This window comes from Ceratotherium simum, chromosome 16, assembly GCF_057802395.1.
Source record: "Ceratotherium simum simum isolate JZ-2026a chromosome 16, ASM5780239v1, whole genome shotgun sequence".
In the NCBI taxonomy this organism is placed as follows: domain Eukaryota; kingdom Metazoa; phylum Chordata; class Mammalia; order Perissodactyla; family Rhinocerotidae; genus Ceratotherium; species Ceratotherium simum.
The window spans coordinates 14,543,698-14,561,482 of record NC_141915.1 but is presented as its reverse complement, the minus strand read 5'-3'; the positions used below and the strand labels follow the sequence as shown (position 1 = coordinate 14,561,482).

The 17,785-nt window shown below is 42.4% G+C and overlaps 2 protein-coding genes across 4 annotated transcripts in view; both read right to left on the bottom strand.

Moving 5' to 3' along the window:
* Positions 1–389: 389 nt before the first annotated feature.
* The window catches only part of LOC106802296 (olfactory receptor 3A2-like), a 91,977-nt gene continuing 74,581 nt past the window's right edge, over positions 390–17,785 (bottom strand). Inside the window, exons 2-3 of one of the 3 annotated variants that reach the window (XM_087440627.1) lie at positions 6,925–6,958; positions 390–4,363 (exon numbers count right to left, since the gene is read on the bottom strand). In XM_087440627.1, the coding sequence (XP_087296753.1) occupies positions 3,410–4,363; positions 6,925–6,958 (988 nt within the window). In that variant the 3' untranslated portion in view covers positions 390–3,409. Of the gene's footprint in view, positions 6,961–17,785 lie in introns of those variants that run through there. The other 2 variants (XM_087440628.1, XM_087440629.1) reach the window with 2 other exon arrangements.
* LOC101394569 (olfactory receptor 3A1-like) lies at positions 11,779–12,801 on the bottom strand. The gene has a single exon (XM_087440188.1). It carries the CDS (start codon positions 12,333–12,335, stop codon positions 11,802–11,804), a length of 534 nt encoding a protein of 177 aa, XP_087296314.1. The 5' UTR covers positions 12,336–12,801; the 3' UTR covers positions 11,779–11,801.

The window sequence follows — 17,785 nt, the reverse complement described above, 5'->3', positions numbered from 1 at the left end:
TTATTTGTAACAACCCTTAATGGCAGGGATGTAGGGAAACAGACACTATCATAACCTAGTGGATGTACAAGTTGGTGCAAAAGTAAAGAGAACTATATATGTGTGTGTGTGTGCATGTGTGTGCGTGTGTGTGTATCTCAAAATTTATATTTGCATTTCCTTTAATTTGATAAAGTAATTCATAGGAATTGTTCCGAAGTAAATAATTACAGAAATTGTGAAAGACACCACTGTAAAGATGTTCATCATAGCATTGTTTGTTATTCCAAAACAATGGAAAACAACCCAAATTATATCAATAGAGGTTTGATTAAATGAATCACGGTTTATGTGTACAATGATATACTGCGCAACCTTTAAAGCAGATAAAGCGTGATTTTAGTCTTTGCCATGTAAAAAATTATACCGCATAATCTGTAGGAAAATAAAAAATAAATCAGAGAATAGTAATGGCTCTAGTGATGTGAAATGTGAATATCATATACGTGTCAAATCTCTGGAGGAATAAGTATAAAATTCTTAAGTGGAGTTAACTATGAATAACAGGATTTTTGGTGCAGTGAAGGGACACTTGGATTTTTATTTTCTACTTGATGAAATAATATCCTCTGAATGTTACCACTATCAGATTTAATATTTCTAAATAATTCTAAAGTAAAGATATTTTCATTTTGGGGCCGAAGGAGAAAAATCTCAAAAGAAATACAGCTTCTCCACTTGTTACAGAAGCCCTTTGGTCTTGGAGGATAGAGAGGACACAGGAACACTTTCCACAGAAAACATCCTTAAGAGTTTGGGATGAATGTTCAGGAGGAAGTCATGCCAAGGCCTGGGGATCTTCTGGGGGAACAAGTAAGATTAGTTGAGACAGTGTTAAATGCTCATGGGGTAGATGGGGTGGTGGAAATGGTGGTGGTACTTCTCTCAAAAGGTTTTGTGTCCAGCCCTAGGAAAAGGTTCATCCAGACTATCGTAGTCAAAAGTCATTAAAACCGAAGAACTGTGGAGAGATGATCTTACGGTACAGATAGAAACAAGCCGAAGCATAAAAACGAAATTTCCAAGATCACAGAGCAGTAGTTACAATCCACATTCCTGATTTTCCTTCACAAGAATTTTGCCCTTTGAGGGAAGCGCATTTTCTTTAACCCTCAAGTGTCTGGAGACCCAAGAGTATTAGGAAAGAGACTTACTTCATGTCTGTTCTCCATAGGCAGGGAGGCTGATGACTTTGATAACCCAGTGGGGTTGTGGAGGATGAACCCTCAGCATCCACACCCTGCCTCCCTCTCTCCCATCTGTCAGTCGTACTCTTGTCCTTCTAGGATCCTCTCCTAGCCAGGGGATGCAGAAGAGGAGTTCCCAGACCACTTTGCATCATTTTACCTTCAATAAAACTCAAACATTTTTTCCTGGAAGGAACGGTGGTGCTCAACAATAACATCAAAGGTGCTCGTTATTACATGGCCACACAATAATAGGAAGCAATTCCATAGTACGAATTTTATTCTCATCTCCCATCTTTATTCATTCTTCATTTTCTCCACACCCATCTTTGACCTCATCAACATTCCTGAGGCATCTTGTTTGATACTCCTAATTCTCCATCCTTTCTCATATCTCATTCTCTTGTGTCCTTTCCCTAATTTCCATCCTTTCCTCTTACCTCTCTTACTCACCATCCTATCCTATCCCATCCCTCCTTGTATCCTCATATTATATCTTCATTCCTCCACTCTCAATCCTGTCCTACCTCCACTCTCACGTCTTTTCTTCTCATCCTCATCTCAGCCCATCTCTCAAGTTCCTTGACTTCAAGAAGAGGTCACAGAGAAGCCAGGCTCCAGGTGTACCCATGAGACAGGTTTTCATCTCAGCCCATCTCTCAAGTTCCTTGACTTCAAGAAGAGATCACAGAGAAGCCAGGCTCCAGGTGTACCCATGAGACAGGTTTAGGAATGATACAGCAGAGAGAGAGTAGGATTAAGCACAAAGTAGCCTTCTAAGGGATGCTGGAGAAAAGATACAAATCAGGAATGGATGAGCTGACAGCTGGATAAACATCAAGATGAGGAAATTCTCTGGGCTGGAGCTGTACTGATGTACTAATAAAATAAAGTTAGAAAGAGGCATCACTCCCAGAGACTTCATTTATGGATATTTTCTGAGCTAGTAGGTTTGGGAGAGAAAAGTAAGACTTTGGAGGAGAAGGTTATATTGGGCATTTTACATTGAAAATTCTAAGGACTTGTTGAAGTATAAAGGCTTATTCTGTCAAAGGCTTTATCATATATGTGAGGAAGATGACTTATCCAATGAGAGAGAAAGAAATGCAGAGGATGGAGAAGGAGCATTTCTTTTTTGACCTGAAAGTGTATCACGCATGCATTAATATAATTTTTATTTAGTGGGCTCTTTCCCTCTCTAGACCTTATCTTTCCCCTAAACATCCTATGGGATCCTTGTGTGGTAGTGAAGAGAAGGAACTGATTTTCTTTTCTTTTCTTTTCTTTTCTTTTTTTGTTCTTTTTTGTGAGGAAGATCAGCCCTGAGCTAACATCCATGCCAATACTCCTCTTTTTGCTGAGGAAGACTGGCCTTGGGCTAACATCTGTGCCCATCTTCCTCCACTTTATATGGGATGCCACCACAGCACGGCCTAACAAGCATGTGTCAGGCCATGCGTCGGTGCGTGCCACGGATCCGAACCCAGGCTGCCAGCAGCGGAGCACACGCACTTAACCGCTATGCCATGGGGCCAGCCCCAGGCACTGATTTTCTTGGAGGTGAAAGGAAAACAGTAAAATAGAATAATCCTTGGCACTGAGTCCATGGTTTAAAACAGCTTTCTGCACTCTGGCCTGGAGGGAATCTCACAACCCCTCCAGAAGAAAACTTCACAGTGATATTCTTGGTTACTTAGGCTATGATTACCAAATAGCCCTCCCTGTAGGACACTGCTGCCCAGACCGCCCGGGGTTCCAAGGCTCCAACTCTAGCCGGCAATTGAGCAGGACCAAAGCAAGGTGACAACTTGCCTGGCAGAACTTGACTTCGTATCCTCCTATCTTATTTGATTTTCTCTGCAGCCCTTATCACTATGTGATGTTCCATACAGGATGCTTATTTATTTCATTTATTTTGTCCTTTCATCAGAATGTGAGTTGATGAGAGCAGAGACTTTTGTCACTTTTGTTCACCAGTGCCCTGGAAGAGTGCCTGGATCATGAAGAAATTCAATAAACACTTGTTGTATGAATAAATTAGTGAATTAGGGAGGGTTTCCTTATAGGACAAGCACGTCACACAACTCTTCAGGCGTCATGAGACAAGACTGACCAGGTTATTGCCTTCATGGGAAATTTTCTTCAACTCAGAAAAGGCAGGAAAGGAGGGACCCTATCAACCCTCAGGTCAGTGACCGCCTCCCCACAAGTACTCGCCACAGGGCGCCCTGAACATCAGGGTTTCTAAGGCTGTAGGTTAGTGGGTTCAGCATGGGGTTGATGATTGTGTTGAAAACCCCAACCGCTTTATCCTTGTCTGAAGCCTGCTCTGAACCCAGACGCATGTAGTTGAAGATACCAGTCCCAAAGAAGATGCAAACCACAGTGAGGTGGGAGCCACATGTGGAGAAGGCTTTCTTCCTGCTCTCCACTGAACGCATTTGTAGAACTGCAGCTGCCACGTGGATGTAGGAGGTGATGATAAGAACCACAGGTGCACCTGCCATTATGAAACCCACAGCAAAGAGCAGCAGCTCATTGAGTTGGGTGCTGGAGCAGGAGAGCTGGAAGAGCTGTGGGAGGTCACAATAGAAGTGATTGACCTCATTGAGACCACAGAAGTTGAGGGTAGTCAGAGCAATAGTGTGGGTCAGTGCATTGGTAAAGGAACAAGCCCAGGACACAGCCACCAATATCCACTGGATGGTCTGGCTCATGCGGGTGCTATAGGTGAGGGGCCGGCAGATGGCCAGGAATCGGTCATAGGCCATGGCCGTCAACAGGAAGCAGTCCATCCCAGCCAGGAGGTGGAAGAAGAAGAGCTGGGAGAGGCAGGCTCCATAGGAAATTGTACGCTTGTGGGACAGGAGACGACCCAGCATTGCAGGAACAGTGACAGTGACACATCCAACATCCAGCACTGACAGGTTCCCTAGGAAGAAGTACATGGGGGTGTGGAGTTTGGGTTCCACCAAAATAGCTCCCAGAATACTGAGGTTGCCCCCGACTGTGACCAGGTAGGCAAAGAGGAAGAGGACAAAGACCACAGACTGCAGCTCTTCATTTTCCACCAGGCCCAGTAGAATGAACTCAGTCACAGCTGTCCTGTTGGTCCCAGCTTCTGGATCCATGAGTGCCTGTGAGGAAATATCCCAGGAGGGAGGTATCTGTCCACACAATTTATTTACTCAACATAAATTTTGTAAACCACCTATGTTCAAAGACCCAGGGAAGTTCCCAGCTGTCCAGGTGATGATTTTCCCACTCCCCAGGCCACACCTCACTCACTGACCTCCTCTATCACCTCAATGCCTTTAACCTGCTCTCAGCTGAGATGCCCAATGTCACCACCACCTTGTCCCTCACATCCTGTCCTATCTGAAATGGTCAGAATGCTTGAGAAAATAAATTAAGATAAAAGCAGACTTCCTCTTTGAATGTAGTGAGAGTCAGACAATTTTCTCATTTTGCTCTGAGGGATCAGCTCAAACCAAAAGCAGATTTCAAACTAGAAAAATTAATATTTCCAGAGAAACTAGAAAGCATTTGAAAACATAACCTAGATTTCAAGGCTTCTAGAAATATTGAAGATGAGGCAAAGTTATGGCAAGAGTCAGAGAGAAAATACCCATGATTGTGGATATCAGATAGCCCAGCCAAGTACATTTCTCCAAGGTGAGGAAAATATTCTGAGGTATAAATTCAAAATGCCTTGGTCAACGAGTAGCTAGAGTTCTTGCTGTTAATTAAGACTTAACTGGACTTTGAATAACAGCTTAATTTAAAATTATTTATTCTTTTTATAGTATCTGCTATGTGGTTCTGAAATCAACATTGTAAGCATACCTGTGGCTCTGTTGCAGCTAGGTGCAGTTAGTCTTCTGCATCGTACAGCCACTTTCTACTTGTCCTTGACTCAGGGGTGGTAGAATGACCAATAGCTCTAAGGAGAAGTCCTCAAATGAACAGGCACATACATGGAGTGTGAGATTGAGCTAAATCTTTCAGATCTTATAATAAGCTCCTGATCAAAAAGTATCAATGTCTCTCTATTGGCCACAGAATAAGCTGACCTAGAGCTTCACTAAGGATACTGTTATTCCCTTGCATAGAATACACTGGAATCAGAGGATGGGAAGCAGTGGGAGTCTGGTAACTCTAAGAGAAGGGAAAGAGTGACGAGGGCCTGAGTTCACATGAATGAAAATTTGGATGCAGTGATCTGTAAGATATCCTTAAAATGCTAAGATCAGGTGATTGGTGAATGAGGGAATCATCCTCAGGCCTGATCATCATTGATGAAATTGATAATTGATAAATTCTTTGCAAATTGACAAATCAATGGATGGATAATGCTCTTTACATACGTTATATTAAAGAACAATTAACTACCCTTTGTTTTCCCTTTTGGGTCCATTTTAACACAGGCATTAGATTGTGATTCTGGGAATTTCTATCTCCTTGCTTATGCAGTTTCTCTACCTGCAATGGCTTCCCTCCAACTCCACATGCCCAAGTATTTCAAGATTTGACTCCAATGCTGGATGCTGAAGGAATCCTTCCTGGAAACTTCCCCATCTCAAAAGGATCTCTCTCTCTCTCTCCTAAACTCCCACTACACATTATTTCGTGGAACTTATTGCTGTTTGCCTTCTAGCTAAGTCATTTCTCTATAGAGCATATCTCCCCTACTTCTCCTAAAGTGACTTGAGGACAGAATACATGTTTGATTCATTTTTCCAATAGCAATACTTACCATAATACTTCACACATAGTAGGTACTCACTATTTCTTAAATTAATAAATGAAGGAGCAAATGCTCATAGGATTTCAGAGAAATTGAACTTTAGGATGAGCTAGAGTTGTCATGGAAGACTTTCTGCACAATTTGGAATTTGGGATAGACCTTTATGGAGTAGTGTAACTTAGGGGAGGTGTACGGTCAAGTGCAGGGTGCAAGGTTGCTGCAGGGACTATTGCTTTCCTTGGTTTTGATGGGACAAGCAGGTAACGTAGGAATCCACACACTGACAAGTTTTTTTCATGTAAACCACTCAAAAGAATGAGGTCCTTAGTAGGGGCATACCTTACAGACAAGTGAGTTATAACCAGGGGTAGAAGAACAACAAAACAGCAGCTGCCAACCATCTGATGGCCAGAGATGCAACTTGCTTAAAATCAGTGGTATTCTGGGATGACCTCTGATCATCCAGAGACATCCAGAGTGCCTGATGGACATCATGCCCATCATCAGGAACCCTCCTACATTTCCTCTCTCAGGGCTTTGTAATGAGCCCCAGGTCTCCTTTTAAGCTATGACAGCTCTCTTCTCTGGAACTCCAACCAATTCCTCCATACTTCCAGGGATGAAAAGTTTCGACAAGGCCTCCTACTGGAGTGAAGGTTCTAGGCAGCCTGATGAAGTGGGTCCTAGACAGCGAACAGGACTCAGCGAATCCCTTCATACCCTCTCCTAAGAGTAACAGAGAGGATGCTTCCTCCAGGAAAGGGGGGCATGGGTGAAGGGGCCCAGAAAGGGAGTTGGGACCTCTGGGTTAGTGCCCCAGATCTTCTCCTAAAAAATCTTCCTTTTTCAGGGGCATCAGTTACACCATGTGTAAAGTCAGATTTGAGCTGATGGCAACAGAAGCCCTGTCTGTTTTGTAAGAGCAGAGGAAGGGCCGCTGAGTATACTCACCTTGGCATAGGCATAGAAGCCAGTGAAGTTTCTTCTGGAAAAAAAAAATGAGGAGTTATGCAGACCCAGTTATCAACCCAGAAAGCAAGTAAGGGGCTATATATAAGGAAAGGAGGAAAAACAAGCTGATATCTTCTCTATCATAGAGCTATCTTCACTACTGTGTTATCCCCTGGGACTTCAGAAATTAGTCCTCCCAGGAAAGAGGACACCAGTGGGAAGAGGAACAAGTTGTTTTGTAAACAACTCAGGCTTTTCATCAATACAGCCACAGTGTCGTACATCTTCTGGTATTTAGACTTTCTTTAAAAAGGCTTTATCTCTAGCCCTGGCTTTATGGCAGGTAGTTAAGGCAGGTGATAAAAATTCCACTGAATGATGGGGTCACTGAGGCCTACAGGACTTGTCCATATCTTCAAAGTCACCCAGGAAGCCAGGGGTGTAACTGAGACTAGATACAGGTTTCCTAAAGGAGAGGTTTTGTTTCCCAGGTTTCAGCCCCAAGCTGGGCCTTTAGGCAGAAACAAGCTAATTTCCAGACTTGCGTTGGACTTTGGGATGAGGAGCTGGCCCCAGAAGAGGGGCAAGAGGGAGAAGCTTTCTTCAAACCCAGTTTCCCAAGGAGTCCTCAGGAATGTGGTGTCTTCTCCCTCAGGGCCTTGTTAGTGGGAGCCACTGGGACTGTGTCTTGGGGCTCCTATAATGATTCTGGAAGGGGTGGTAGAAGAGCTATATTGAGCTAGAAGGACTCCTGGGAAGCTGCCTATCAATATGATTGTCTAGGCCAGGCCCTTACAAGATGAAAGCCCTGGTGAAGGTCACAGGTTAATAAACAGAAGATGAAGGAGGGTTGAGGAGTTGGTTCCTCTCACTCCCATACCCACCAATGATCACTCACCCAACACCCCATCCCCAGGATAGAGTGCTCTCTCTCCTCCCACCAGAGGAGCCTGGTGCAGGCAGAAAAGCACTGCAGACGGACCTGATCTTCTGGTTATTAGAGGTTTGACTTTGGACAAGCTGCTGCACCCTTTTGGGCCTCAGTTTCCTCATCTGTGAAATGAACATATTCTCTACCACAGAGCATTGCTGTGAAGACTATGCATGAAGTAAGATTCATTAAGCTGCTAGTAGAGGTTTAACAATATAACATACCAACTGATAACATTTATGAGTTCTTGTTATGTACGTGGTAATGTGCTGAGACCTTTACAAGCTGGAATCCCTATCAGTCCTTGCAACAATCCTATGAAGTAGATTGTAGCAGACATATCAGATGTTCTGACACATCTTGCTCAGCCTTTCTTCTGATTTCAGTCGTGGCTGGGTTGGACAGTTCCCTACAGGCTTCTGCCCATTGCAACCTGATAGTGTACCCGCTTCCTCCTGATCCTCTGATGTTGTGAACACGGGGGACTGACTAGGTCTGAGCACATGTGGATCCCAGAGTGCAGAGGACAACTTGAAAACAGGAGATAGGAGCCAATGGATAAATGCCCCACCACCTCTTCTTCTGACAATTCTGGGAGGCATTCTATATGCCCTTGCATAATGAAGCGTCTGCTATACGCACAGGGCACAGTGCCCTGTGCCCCAGCCCCTGGGTCCTGAGTCAGGGCTTTGACATTCCATTACAGGGGCCATACTGCTGCTGCTCTGTGCCCCAGCTCATGGGTCCTAAGTCTTGCCGTAGACCCACCATCACCAGGCTGCATTGCTGCAGCTATCTTCCCTGCTGCTGGGATCCTGAGTCAGGGCTTTGGCCCACCATCACCAGAGGCAAGCTGCTGGTGTTCTGCTCAATGTCCACTAGGACCAGAGTCCAGAATTTGACCTGCCGTCTCCAGGGTGTGCTGCTGCTGCACCCTTCCGCCTGGGCCCAAGCCACTGCTGCCTTTCTCCTCCCCCTCAGAGCCTGAGTCACTGCAGTGAGCCCCAGAAACCCAGACCCTAGCTCCCCATGAGATCTGCACAGGCCTGCACCTCAGACCAGTGCACCTGATCCCAGGACCCCAGCTCTGTTGTCACTCTGAGTGCAGCACACCAGACCTGGTGCCAAGAGAGATCCCCTTGGCTAGAACTCCCCCCCCCACAGAAAAATAGGAGAAAAGGAGAATGCCAGCAGCCTTCACACCGAGGACCCCAATAGCTCTAGCTGCCACTGTCACCTGCAGGGCCTCCACAGTTTTGACCACAAAGACCCCTGAAGTCTTTGCCAATGTTGACTTCAGTAAAGGAACTACATCAAGCTAAAAAGCATCTGCACAGCAAAGGAAGCAATCAATAAATTAAAAAAGCAACCTATGGAATATGAGAAAACATTTGTAAAGCATATATCTGGCAAGGCATTAATATCCAAAATATGTAAAGAAATCATACAATGCAATACAAAAAAGCAAATAATCTACTTTAAAAAATGGCAAAATATCTGAATAGACATTTTCCCAAAGAAGACATCCAAATTGCCAACAGGTACATGAAAAGATGCTCAACATCACTAATCATCAGGGAAATGCAAATCAAAACCACAATGAGATATCACCTCCACCTGTTAGGATGGCTATTCTCAAAAAGACAAGAAATAATAAGTGTCGGTGAAGATGTGGAGAAAAGGAAACATTTGTGCACTATTGGTGAGAATGTAAATTCATGCAGCCACTATGGAGAACCGTACGGAGGTTCATCAAAAAATTAAAAATAGAACTACCATATGATCTAGCAATTCCACTTCTGGGCGTATATCTAAAGGAAATGAAATCACTATCTTGAAGAGATATTTCCAACATATGGAAATAACCTAACTGTCCTTCAATGAACTATTGGATAAAGAAAATGTGGCATATATATATACATATATATGTACACACACAAAGGAATGTTATCTATACATGAAAAAGAAGGAACTCCTACCACTTGTGACAACATGGATGGAATAATGGCATTATCCTAAGTGAAATAAGCCAGACAGAGAAAGACAAATTCTGTATGGTAACACTTATATGCGGAATCTAAAAAATTTTAAAAAGCCGATTTCATAGAAACAGCAAGTTGAATGGTGGTTGCCATGGACTGAGGGGAGGGGGAAATGAGGAGATCTAGGTCAAAGGGTACAAACTTTCAGTTACAAAATGAATAAGTTCAGAGGATTTAATGTTTTCTGTTTCTTCCTCTCTTATGAGGCCACAGTCCTGTTGAATTAGGGCTAACTTAACCTTAGTTACTTTCTAAAATACATCATTAATACTTCCTAATTAATTTCATGTAACTTTAATTACTTCCTAAAGGCCCTTTCTCCAGATACAGTTACATTGGGGGTTAGATTCGATATATGAATTTTGGTGGGACACAATTCAGTCCACGTCATGGATAACAAACATTTGAAAATATATTCAACTTTATGAGAACATCAAAAAATGCATATTAAAATAATAATTAATAATTTTCAACCATTATAGTGTCAAAAATTAGAAGAATTTATTTATAATAGCCACTGTTGACAAAAGTGTGTAGAACAAGCAGTTTGCTCACCATTGGAATAATAAAATAGTGCACATTTTGTGTAGGAGAAGAGAGAAACACATTAAAAATCTAAATTTTTATTTTATTTGACTCAGGAATCTTACTAATTAGAATTTATCTTATGGAAATGTTTGCAGAATAATAGAAACACATCTCTAAAGAATATTCTTTACAACATTGATAGTAATTGCAGTGAATCTAGAAACAATCTAAACTCCATCAAAAGGAATATGGTTAAGTAAATTATGGTTAATGCATAAATAAACACTAGGCAGTCATTAAAATCGATAAGGTAAGTTTTTAGATACTTCAGAGGTAGAAAAGTCTACCAGGTAATGTGTAAACAAAAAACAAGACATAACATGCCCCTATTGATATGAAATATAAACACATATATAAACATATACACGTTATATAAACATATTATATAAACATATATTTATGTAAACATGTTTATATGCATATTAAAAAAAAACCTAACCTACACACCGCTCATCAAGCCACACTGTGGAGGTATCCCACATACAAAATAGAGGAAAACTGGCATAGATGTTAGCTCAGCGACAGTCTTCCTCAAGCAAAAAGAGGAGGATTGGCAGTGGATGTTGGCTCAGGGCCAATCTTCCTCACAAAAAAACAAGCCAAGAACGGTAAGCACCAAATTCTTAACAGTGGTTTCTTCTGGAAAATTGAATTATGAGGGGTGGGGACAGAGAGGGTAAAGTTTTTGACTTTAATTTTCCACTGGTAAAATTTTGTTTTGCTTTCATAATGTCTAATGAAAAATTTAAAATCAATGGATAGTTCTATTGTAGAAAAGCAAAACAAGAGAAACCCCAAAGGAAATATAAACTCTCCACTGTTAACCATGCTGGAACCTTGTGATGTAGACAGGGTACTAGAATTCAGTGTCTCAAATTACATTGTACTAGGTGTGGGTCTTGTGTGGGATCCTGTGTAAAAGCAGGTTGGAGAGCTGTTTCAGGGGAAGCCTGACAGCAGGATGTGCTAATACTTGAAACTAGGCTGTGACTTTTCATATTCCAGTTTGGAAAGAATCTTTGCTGGTGTATTTTTAGAGACTCCAGCAGAAAACAAACAAGAGGTCCTTCCTGTAGGACCAAGAGCCTCTCAGGATGCAGAGCTTCCTGCGTTCCACCTCCATCTGTAGTGGGAAGGGTCTCCAAGACTAAACGTCAACTAGCCAAGAGTTCTGGTCTACAGAACCTGTGCACCTATTATCAGGTAGAGTCTCCTAGGGGAACAAGAAGTATCACTTCCTAACAAAAGTCGTTTTACTCAAGGATCTAGGAGAGACAGAAATCATTTGCTGTGGTTCCGCACACCTGAGACACTCCTCATGCAAGGGCTCGCTTCCCCGTGAGCACTCGCCTCAGGGCGCCCTGCACATCAGGGTTCTGGAGGCTATAGATAAGCGAGTTCAGCATGCGGCTGATGACAGTGTTGAGGATGCCAATCCCCTTGTCCTTGTCTGAAGCCTCCACTGAGCCCAAGCTCAGGTAGCTGAACACTCCTGTCCCGTAGAAGATGCCCACCACAGTGAGGTGGGAGCCACATGTGGAGAAGGCTTTCTTCCTGCCCTCTGCAGAGCGGATTTGCAGGACTGCAACTGCCACATGGATGTAAGAGGTGACAATGAAAACCACAGGTGCACCTGCGGTGAGGATACCCAGACCAAAGAGCAGCAGCTCATTGAGTTGGGTGCTTGAACAGGAGAGCTGGAAGAGCTGTGGGATGTCACGGTAGAAGTGATTGATCACACTGGGACCACAGAAGTTGAGTGTGTTTATGGCTACAGTGTGGGTCAGTACATTGTTGAAGGCACAAGCCCAGGATACAGCCACCAATATCCTCTGGACCGTCTGGCTCATGCGGGTGCTATAGGTGAGGGGCCAGCAAATGGCCAGGAATCAGTCATAGGCCATGGCTGTCAACAGGAAGCAGTCCACACCAGCCAACTGATGGAAGAAGAAGAGCTGTGTGAGGCAGGCCTCATACGGAACTATAAGCTTGTGGGACAAGAGACAACCTAACATTGAGGGAACAGTGATGGTGATGCACCCAACGTCCAGTACTGATAGGTTTCCCAGGAAAAAGTACATGGGGGTCTGGAGTTTAGACTCCACCAAGATGGCTGCCAGGACGCTGATGTTGCCTCCGACTGTGACCAGGTAGGCAAAGAGGAAGAGTACAAAGACAACTGGCTGAAGCCCTGGTGTCTCCACCAAGCCCAGCAGGGTGAACTCAGTAACAGCTGTTCCGTTGGCCCCAGATTCTGGCTCCATGGGTCCCTGTAAGACGACATCCCATAGTGGAAGGGATCAGTCTTCCCAACTTAGTTATTCAATAAAAATATATTGATTCACTTGGATATGCGAAGCCCCAGGGTACATTCCCAAGTGTCCTAGAGTGTATTTTTCCACTCCTCAGGCCACACCTCACTCATTAATCCTCTCTCTGTCTTCACCTCAGTCCTTACCCAGCTTCCAGGCAAGTTGCCTGATGCCACAACTACCTTGGATGTCCTCCCTCCTCATGAAAGGTATATAAATCCTATCTTCCTTTGTCCCTGCCAACAACCTGTATGAGTAGATTTGGGGGGAAAATAATGCTAAAAGTAAAAATGAACAGATAGTAAAATAGAAAGGAACAGAAGAATTGATCATAAGTCCTTATAAATATATTACAAAGATATAAATATCTGGCAAATATCTAAGGAAGAAAAATGTAAAGATACACACAAAATTAGGAATTGAAAAGGCGATATAACCACAGAGCAAAAATAGTCATGGAATACTATCTGCTCCTAAGTTTGACCAATCAATTCAAGAACAGTCCCCACACCAAATAAACCAGCTACAACTGCAAACAAAATGAAAAAATAGTCCACAATATACTTCCATGTGTAGGCTCCAGGCTCATATACTTCTTTTTTTTTTTTTTTGGTGAGGAAGATCAGCCCTGAGCTAACATCCACGCTAATCCTCCTCTTTTTGCTGAGGAAGACCAGGTCTGAGCTAACATCTATTGCCAATCCTCCTCCCTTTTCTTCCACCAAAGCCCCAGTAGATAGTTTTATGTCACAGTGGCACATCCCTCCAGTTGCTGTATGTGGGACGTGGCCTCAGCATGACTGGAGAAGCAGTGCATCAGCGCGCGCCCGGGATCCTAACCCGGGCCGCCAGTAGCGGAGCGCACGCACTTAACCACTAAGCCACAGGGCTGGCCCCTCGTATACTTCTTATATGAATTATTTTAAAACATCAATGTAAATATCATGTAATACAAACTTTCCTTAGCTTAGAAAAATGAAATGCTTCCAATTCATTTTCTGGAGTTAGCAAATCCTGATACTAAAATGTAGCAACGATAGCAAAAAAAAATTTTTTCTACACTATCCTCATTTGATAATAGGTATGCAAAAATCCTCAGTACAAAAGGTGAAATCTGAAAATCTAATAGATTTTATAGTAGAGGATGATTTATATTAGTAAATCTATCAGTATACGGTAGCATATTAGTTGGCTTAAAAAGAGGAAAATTTTCTAAAAGGCAATTCATAAACGTCTACATACATTTCTGATGTAGAGAAAAAAAGAAAAGAAAAAAAATGCTTGTAGTTACTTGAAATGGAAGTACACCACTTTACATGATGGCATGTCCACTACAAATCTGTATCACTCAAAATGGTGAAGTAGTGGTGATATTTCTATTAAAATCAGGAGCAAAGAAAGCAATGGGCTTTTTTACTTCAAGTATTTCTCATTATTCTAAAACTTTTAGGCAAAGAGAAATAAAATGCTTAAATAGTAGAAACAAGAGAGAAAAGAGTAAATTGGAAACAATGAAATTGTCTAAATAGAAAACCCAAGAGAGGAGAAAAAAACTGGGAAACTCTTAGAATTACTACGATATTAGCAATTTAGATAAAAAAAATAATCATACATTTCAATAGATCCCTTATATGCCAACAACAATCAGCTATAATACCAACAGGCCCAATTGTAAGGTGAAATCTTATAAAATTAAGAGTAAAACAGGAAGTAAATTTGGACCTGAATCATATATGCAGATACTTAGAAAAGTGACCCGAAATAAACATCGCTCAGTTCCCCTGACTGGTAGGAATATGGGAGGTTTTTAATTCCTTTTTCTCTACTTTTCTTTGCTTTCAAATGATCTACAGTGAATCAGATTACTTTTATAATAATAAATAAATTTTTTAATGTTCTGTTTCCTCCAGATTACGGAGATCTTGAAAGGCCAGCAACAGGAGCCCAATGGCTCCTCCTCTCTGTCGTTCTTCCAGCAGGTTCAGGGTCCTGCTACTAGGTAGATTAAGTAAAGGTTTAGAATGCCACATGCATTCTAATTTGCCTCACAGTGAAGTAATAAAATAGCATTTGCTCCATTCTGCTTCCTTAAAAAAAAATCTACTTTTAACAAATGAGCCAACTGGCTTACCAGTTTCTGCCCAAATTAATTTATGCAGTATCCATCAGTGGAATCTTATGGTCCATTTTATTCTTGGTGTGCATGCTTCAGGAGGAGATGGAGGTTTTAAGACTATATTTATCTTCTACTTATTAAACTAATTCCTTTCACTATTTTTCTGTCTTTTTGATAGAACTTTTTAAACATAGTAACCTGGTAACATTATTGGTGCCCGGAAATATTTATGATTTTTTAAGTGTAATTAAAAGCATCAGAGATAATAATAATGAAAAGCTGTGATTTCTGCAACTGCATATATCATGATATAGGAATAATGAAAATAATTTCATAAATATTGAGAAATACTTTAAATTCAAGACATAATGTCAATTTCCCATCAACAATGTAGACCTTGAGTCATGGTGGGAGGCCCACATCCAGGGTAATATTCAGCTGGAATCCATTGGTGCAGAGTACCAGTCTGATACTTGTTCAATATTCTGACCATAACCTCTACCTACATTATGGCCTTATCAGTGCACATAACTGAACCCTGTGTATGGTGTCATTCAGTCAAAGAAGGACCAAGTTGGTTGACATGTTGGAGATCATCTACTCCCTCATTTTACTAACAAAGAAACTACAGTGGAGCATTTTTGAGTTGGAATTGTTGGGATTAGAGTGAAGGCTGAATATACTTATAAAATGTCTGGTTTTCTATTTTTTTAAAAAGTACCTCTTGCTGGGCCAGCTCATTGTATGCTTGCTAATCTCCAAATAACTATGGATGCCATCAGAGAAAGGATTTGTATGAAGATACCAGAAATTTATCCACTAGTCTGGCCAGCCCAAGATGGCTGCTTCCAACCAAGTCCCCAAGGGGCATTCCTGTACTTATGAAGGAATGAAAAAATCCATGTGCTTCTGCAGTTCTCTCTAGAGCTGCTCGGGATGCACTTTTCTGACTGAGAAACCTATTCCCTACACTCTGTGGCTGTGCCTTGCAAATCTCAAGCTCTAATGCTCACAAACCTGTTGTAAGTAGCCTGTGAGCAAGCAAGCTCTTTGGATATGTCATGGTTACAATAAGCATCTGCCTCACCTAACCCAGCCCCATGGGCTCATGGATAGTTTCCTGGAAGAGAGAAGACCTGTGATAGATCTTCAAGGATGGAGTTTCCTGGGTTAACAGGGTGTGAGAAAAGGATACTTTCCAGGGAGAGAAGGCAGGCTTTGTCATGTCAGGAGGGGAATGTGCAATAATGGGCTCCATTTGGGGTCTGTAATCTAGAGGTTTCCTTCCATGGACAGCTGTCACCAGAGATCCCAACTTATCCTAATCTTTGACAACTCCTCCTTGGCCTATGACAGCCTTGAGCCACTGTAAGTCTCCTGAATGGATCCTGCAAGGAGCTTCTCCCAAATCTGCTAACAAAAGCCAGTGGGAAAGCTTTATTAATTAACAAGGAATTGTTAAAAGTTGTATTTGATGCCTAAAGCTACCTTCAGGAGTTTTGAAAAGTAGGGTGGTCTTGGTCTAGAAGATACTCCAAATCTTTATCTTTCTTTATGGTGTCGGAGGCATGAGGTCAGGATATTACAGGGTCTCAATTATACCATGGGAGCAGAGAGAAGGGAAGCATTTGTTTGAGACTAGAAGAGAAGTGGGGTTTGAGGATGGTTAAAGTGAGCTGTGATGGGAGATGTGAGGTGACCTTGTGAGATGATGAGGGGACACTGCTCCAGGGATGAGATAGGAGCAAATCTTACCCCGGGCTCCTCCTTCCTCTCAGCTCCATGCTGCAGGCAAGGCTAGGAAGTCACAAGTCACTGCCCCTGCCCCTGAAAATGATGGAGGGGGAACTAAACCCAAAGTCCCAACTCCATCCCCAACACTGTGTGACCTTCACTGCATGTTAAGAGTTTCTGAGATTCATTTTAACTCTATAAAATGCTGATAAGAATGCAAGTTCATAGTAAGTGCTCAGAAAAATTTTTGTTAAATAAATGAATGAATTTTGCCATATCCATGAAGGTCATACTTGGAAACATTTTGAGAACATTTAAAACATTTTAAATGTTCTAGAGTTCATTACGTTTGTGGCAAAGGCAGGTGTTTATCTGGCTCTAGCTCCCCCTGGAAAGTGCTAATTTCTGAGGCCTCTAGGGGTAACAATGGGGCAGAGAAAAATCCCATCATGAAAATGATGTCAGCCCAGTTGTTTGTCTCTTTGTCTCTCTGTCCTTTACAAGCTCTCCCCTCTGTGGGGGCCTCTGAGATGGAGTGGCTACCCCTCCTCTTTGCCCAAAAAGTGTCCTTCCCTTCGACTGGGTGAGTGTCATCCCAAGACCCCTCACTGTCCTCTCACAACCTAGTTTCAAGTGAAGTTGAACATCCAAGTGAAGTTCATCTTCTGGGCTCTGGAATGGCTTCTCTCTTCCTCCAAAAATATCACGTGGGACTTGGGTGTTTGAAGGTTAGGGGTTAGAGAGAGAAAGGAGTCAGCAATGACTGAGGTTTCAAGCCTTGCTAACTGGGAGGATGGTAAGTCTGTTACCAAAATATTTAAGTCAAGAGCAGATTGAGAAAGAAGAAGGCCAGTTCAGATCTGGAGAGATTGAGTTTGAGGTGGTAGTCAGAACAACATGCCCATTCGGAAAAGGCCAGACCATTAGATGTTGGTTGATGCATTGTGGACTTGGAGGACATTATTCTCCAAATTAATTATCAGGAAATGTCTTCCTTTGCTCATGCCTTTTACCCCTTGGGGAACTCCAACTTCAGCCTTTTCCCGTTCAGGGTAGACTCCATGTGAGTGACTTAAATATCCATCCCTCAGCCAGAGGTTGAGGCGGATCACTGTGTACTTTGTTAGCGTGACCAATT

Bases quoted from the DNA above. Each gene is read 5' to 3' on its own strand.
- LOC101394569 (XM_087440188.1), bottom strand. From the start codon at position 12,335: ATGAGCCAGACGGTCCAGAGGATATTGGTGGCTGTATCCTGGGCTTGT.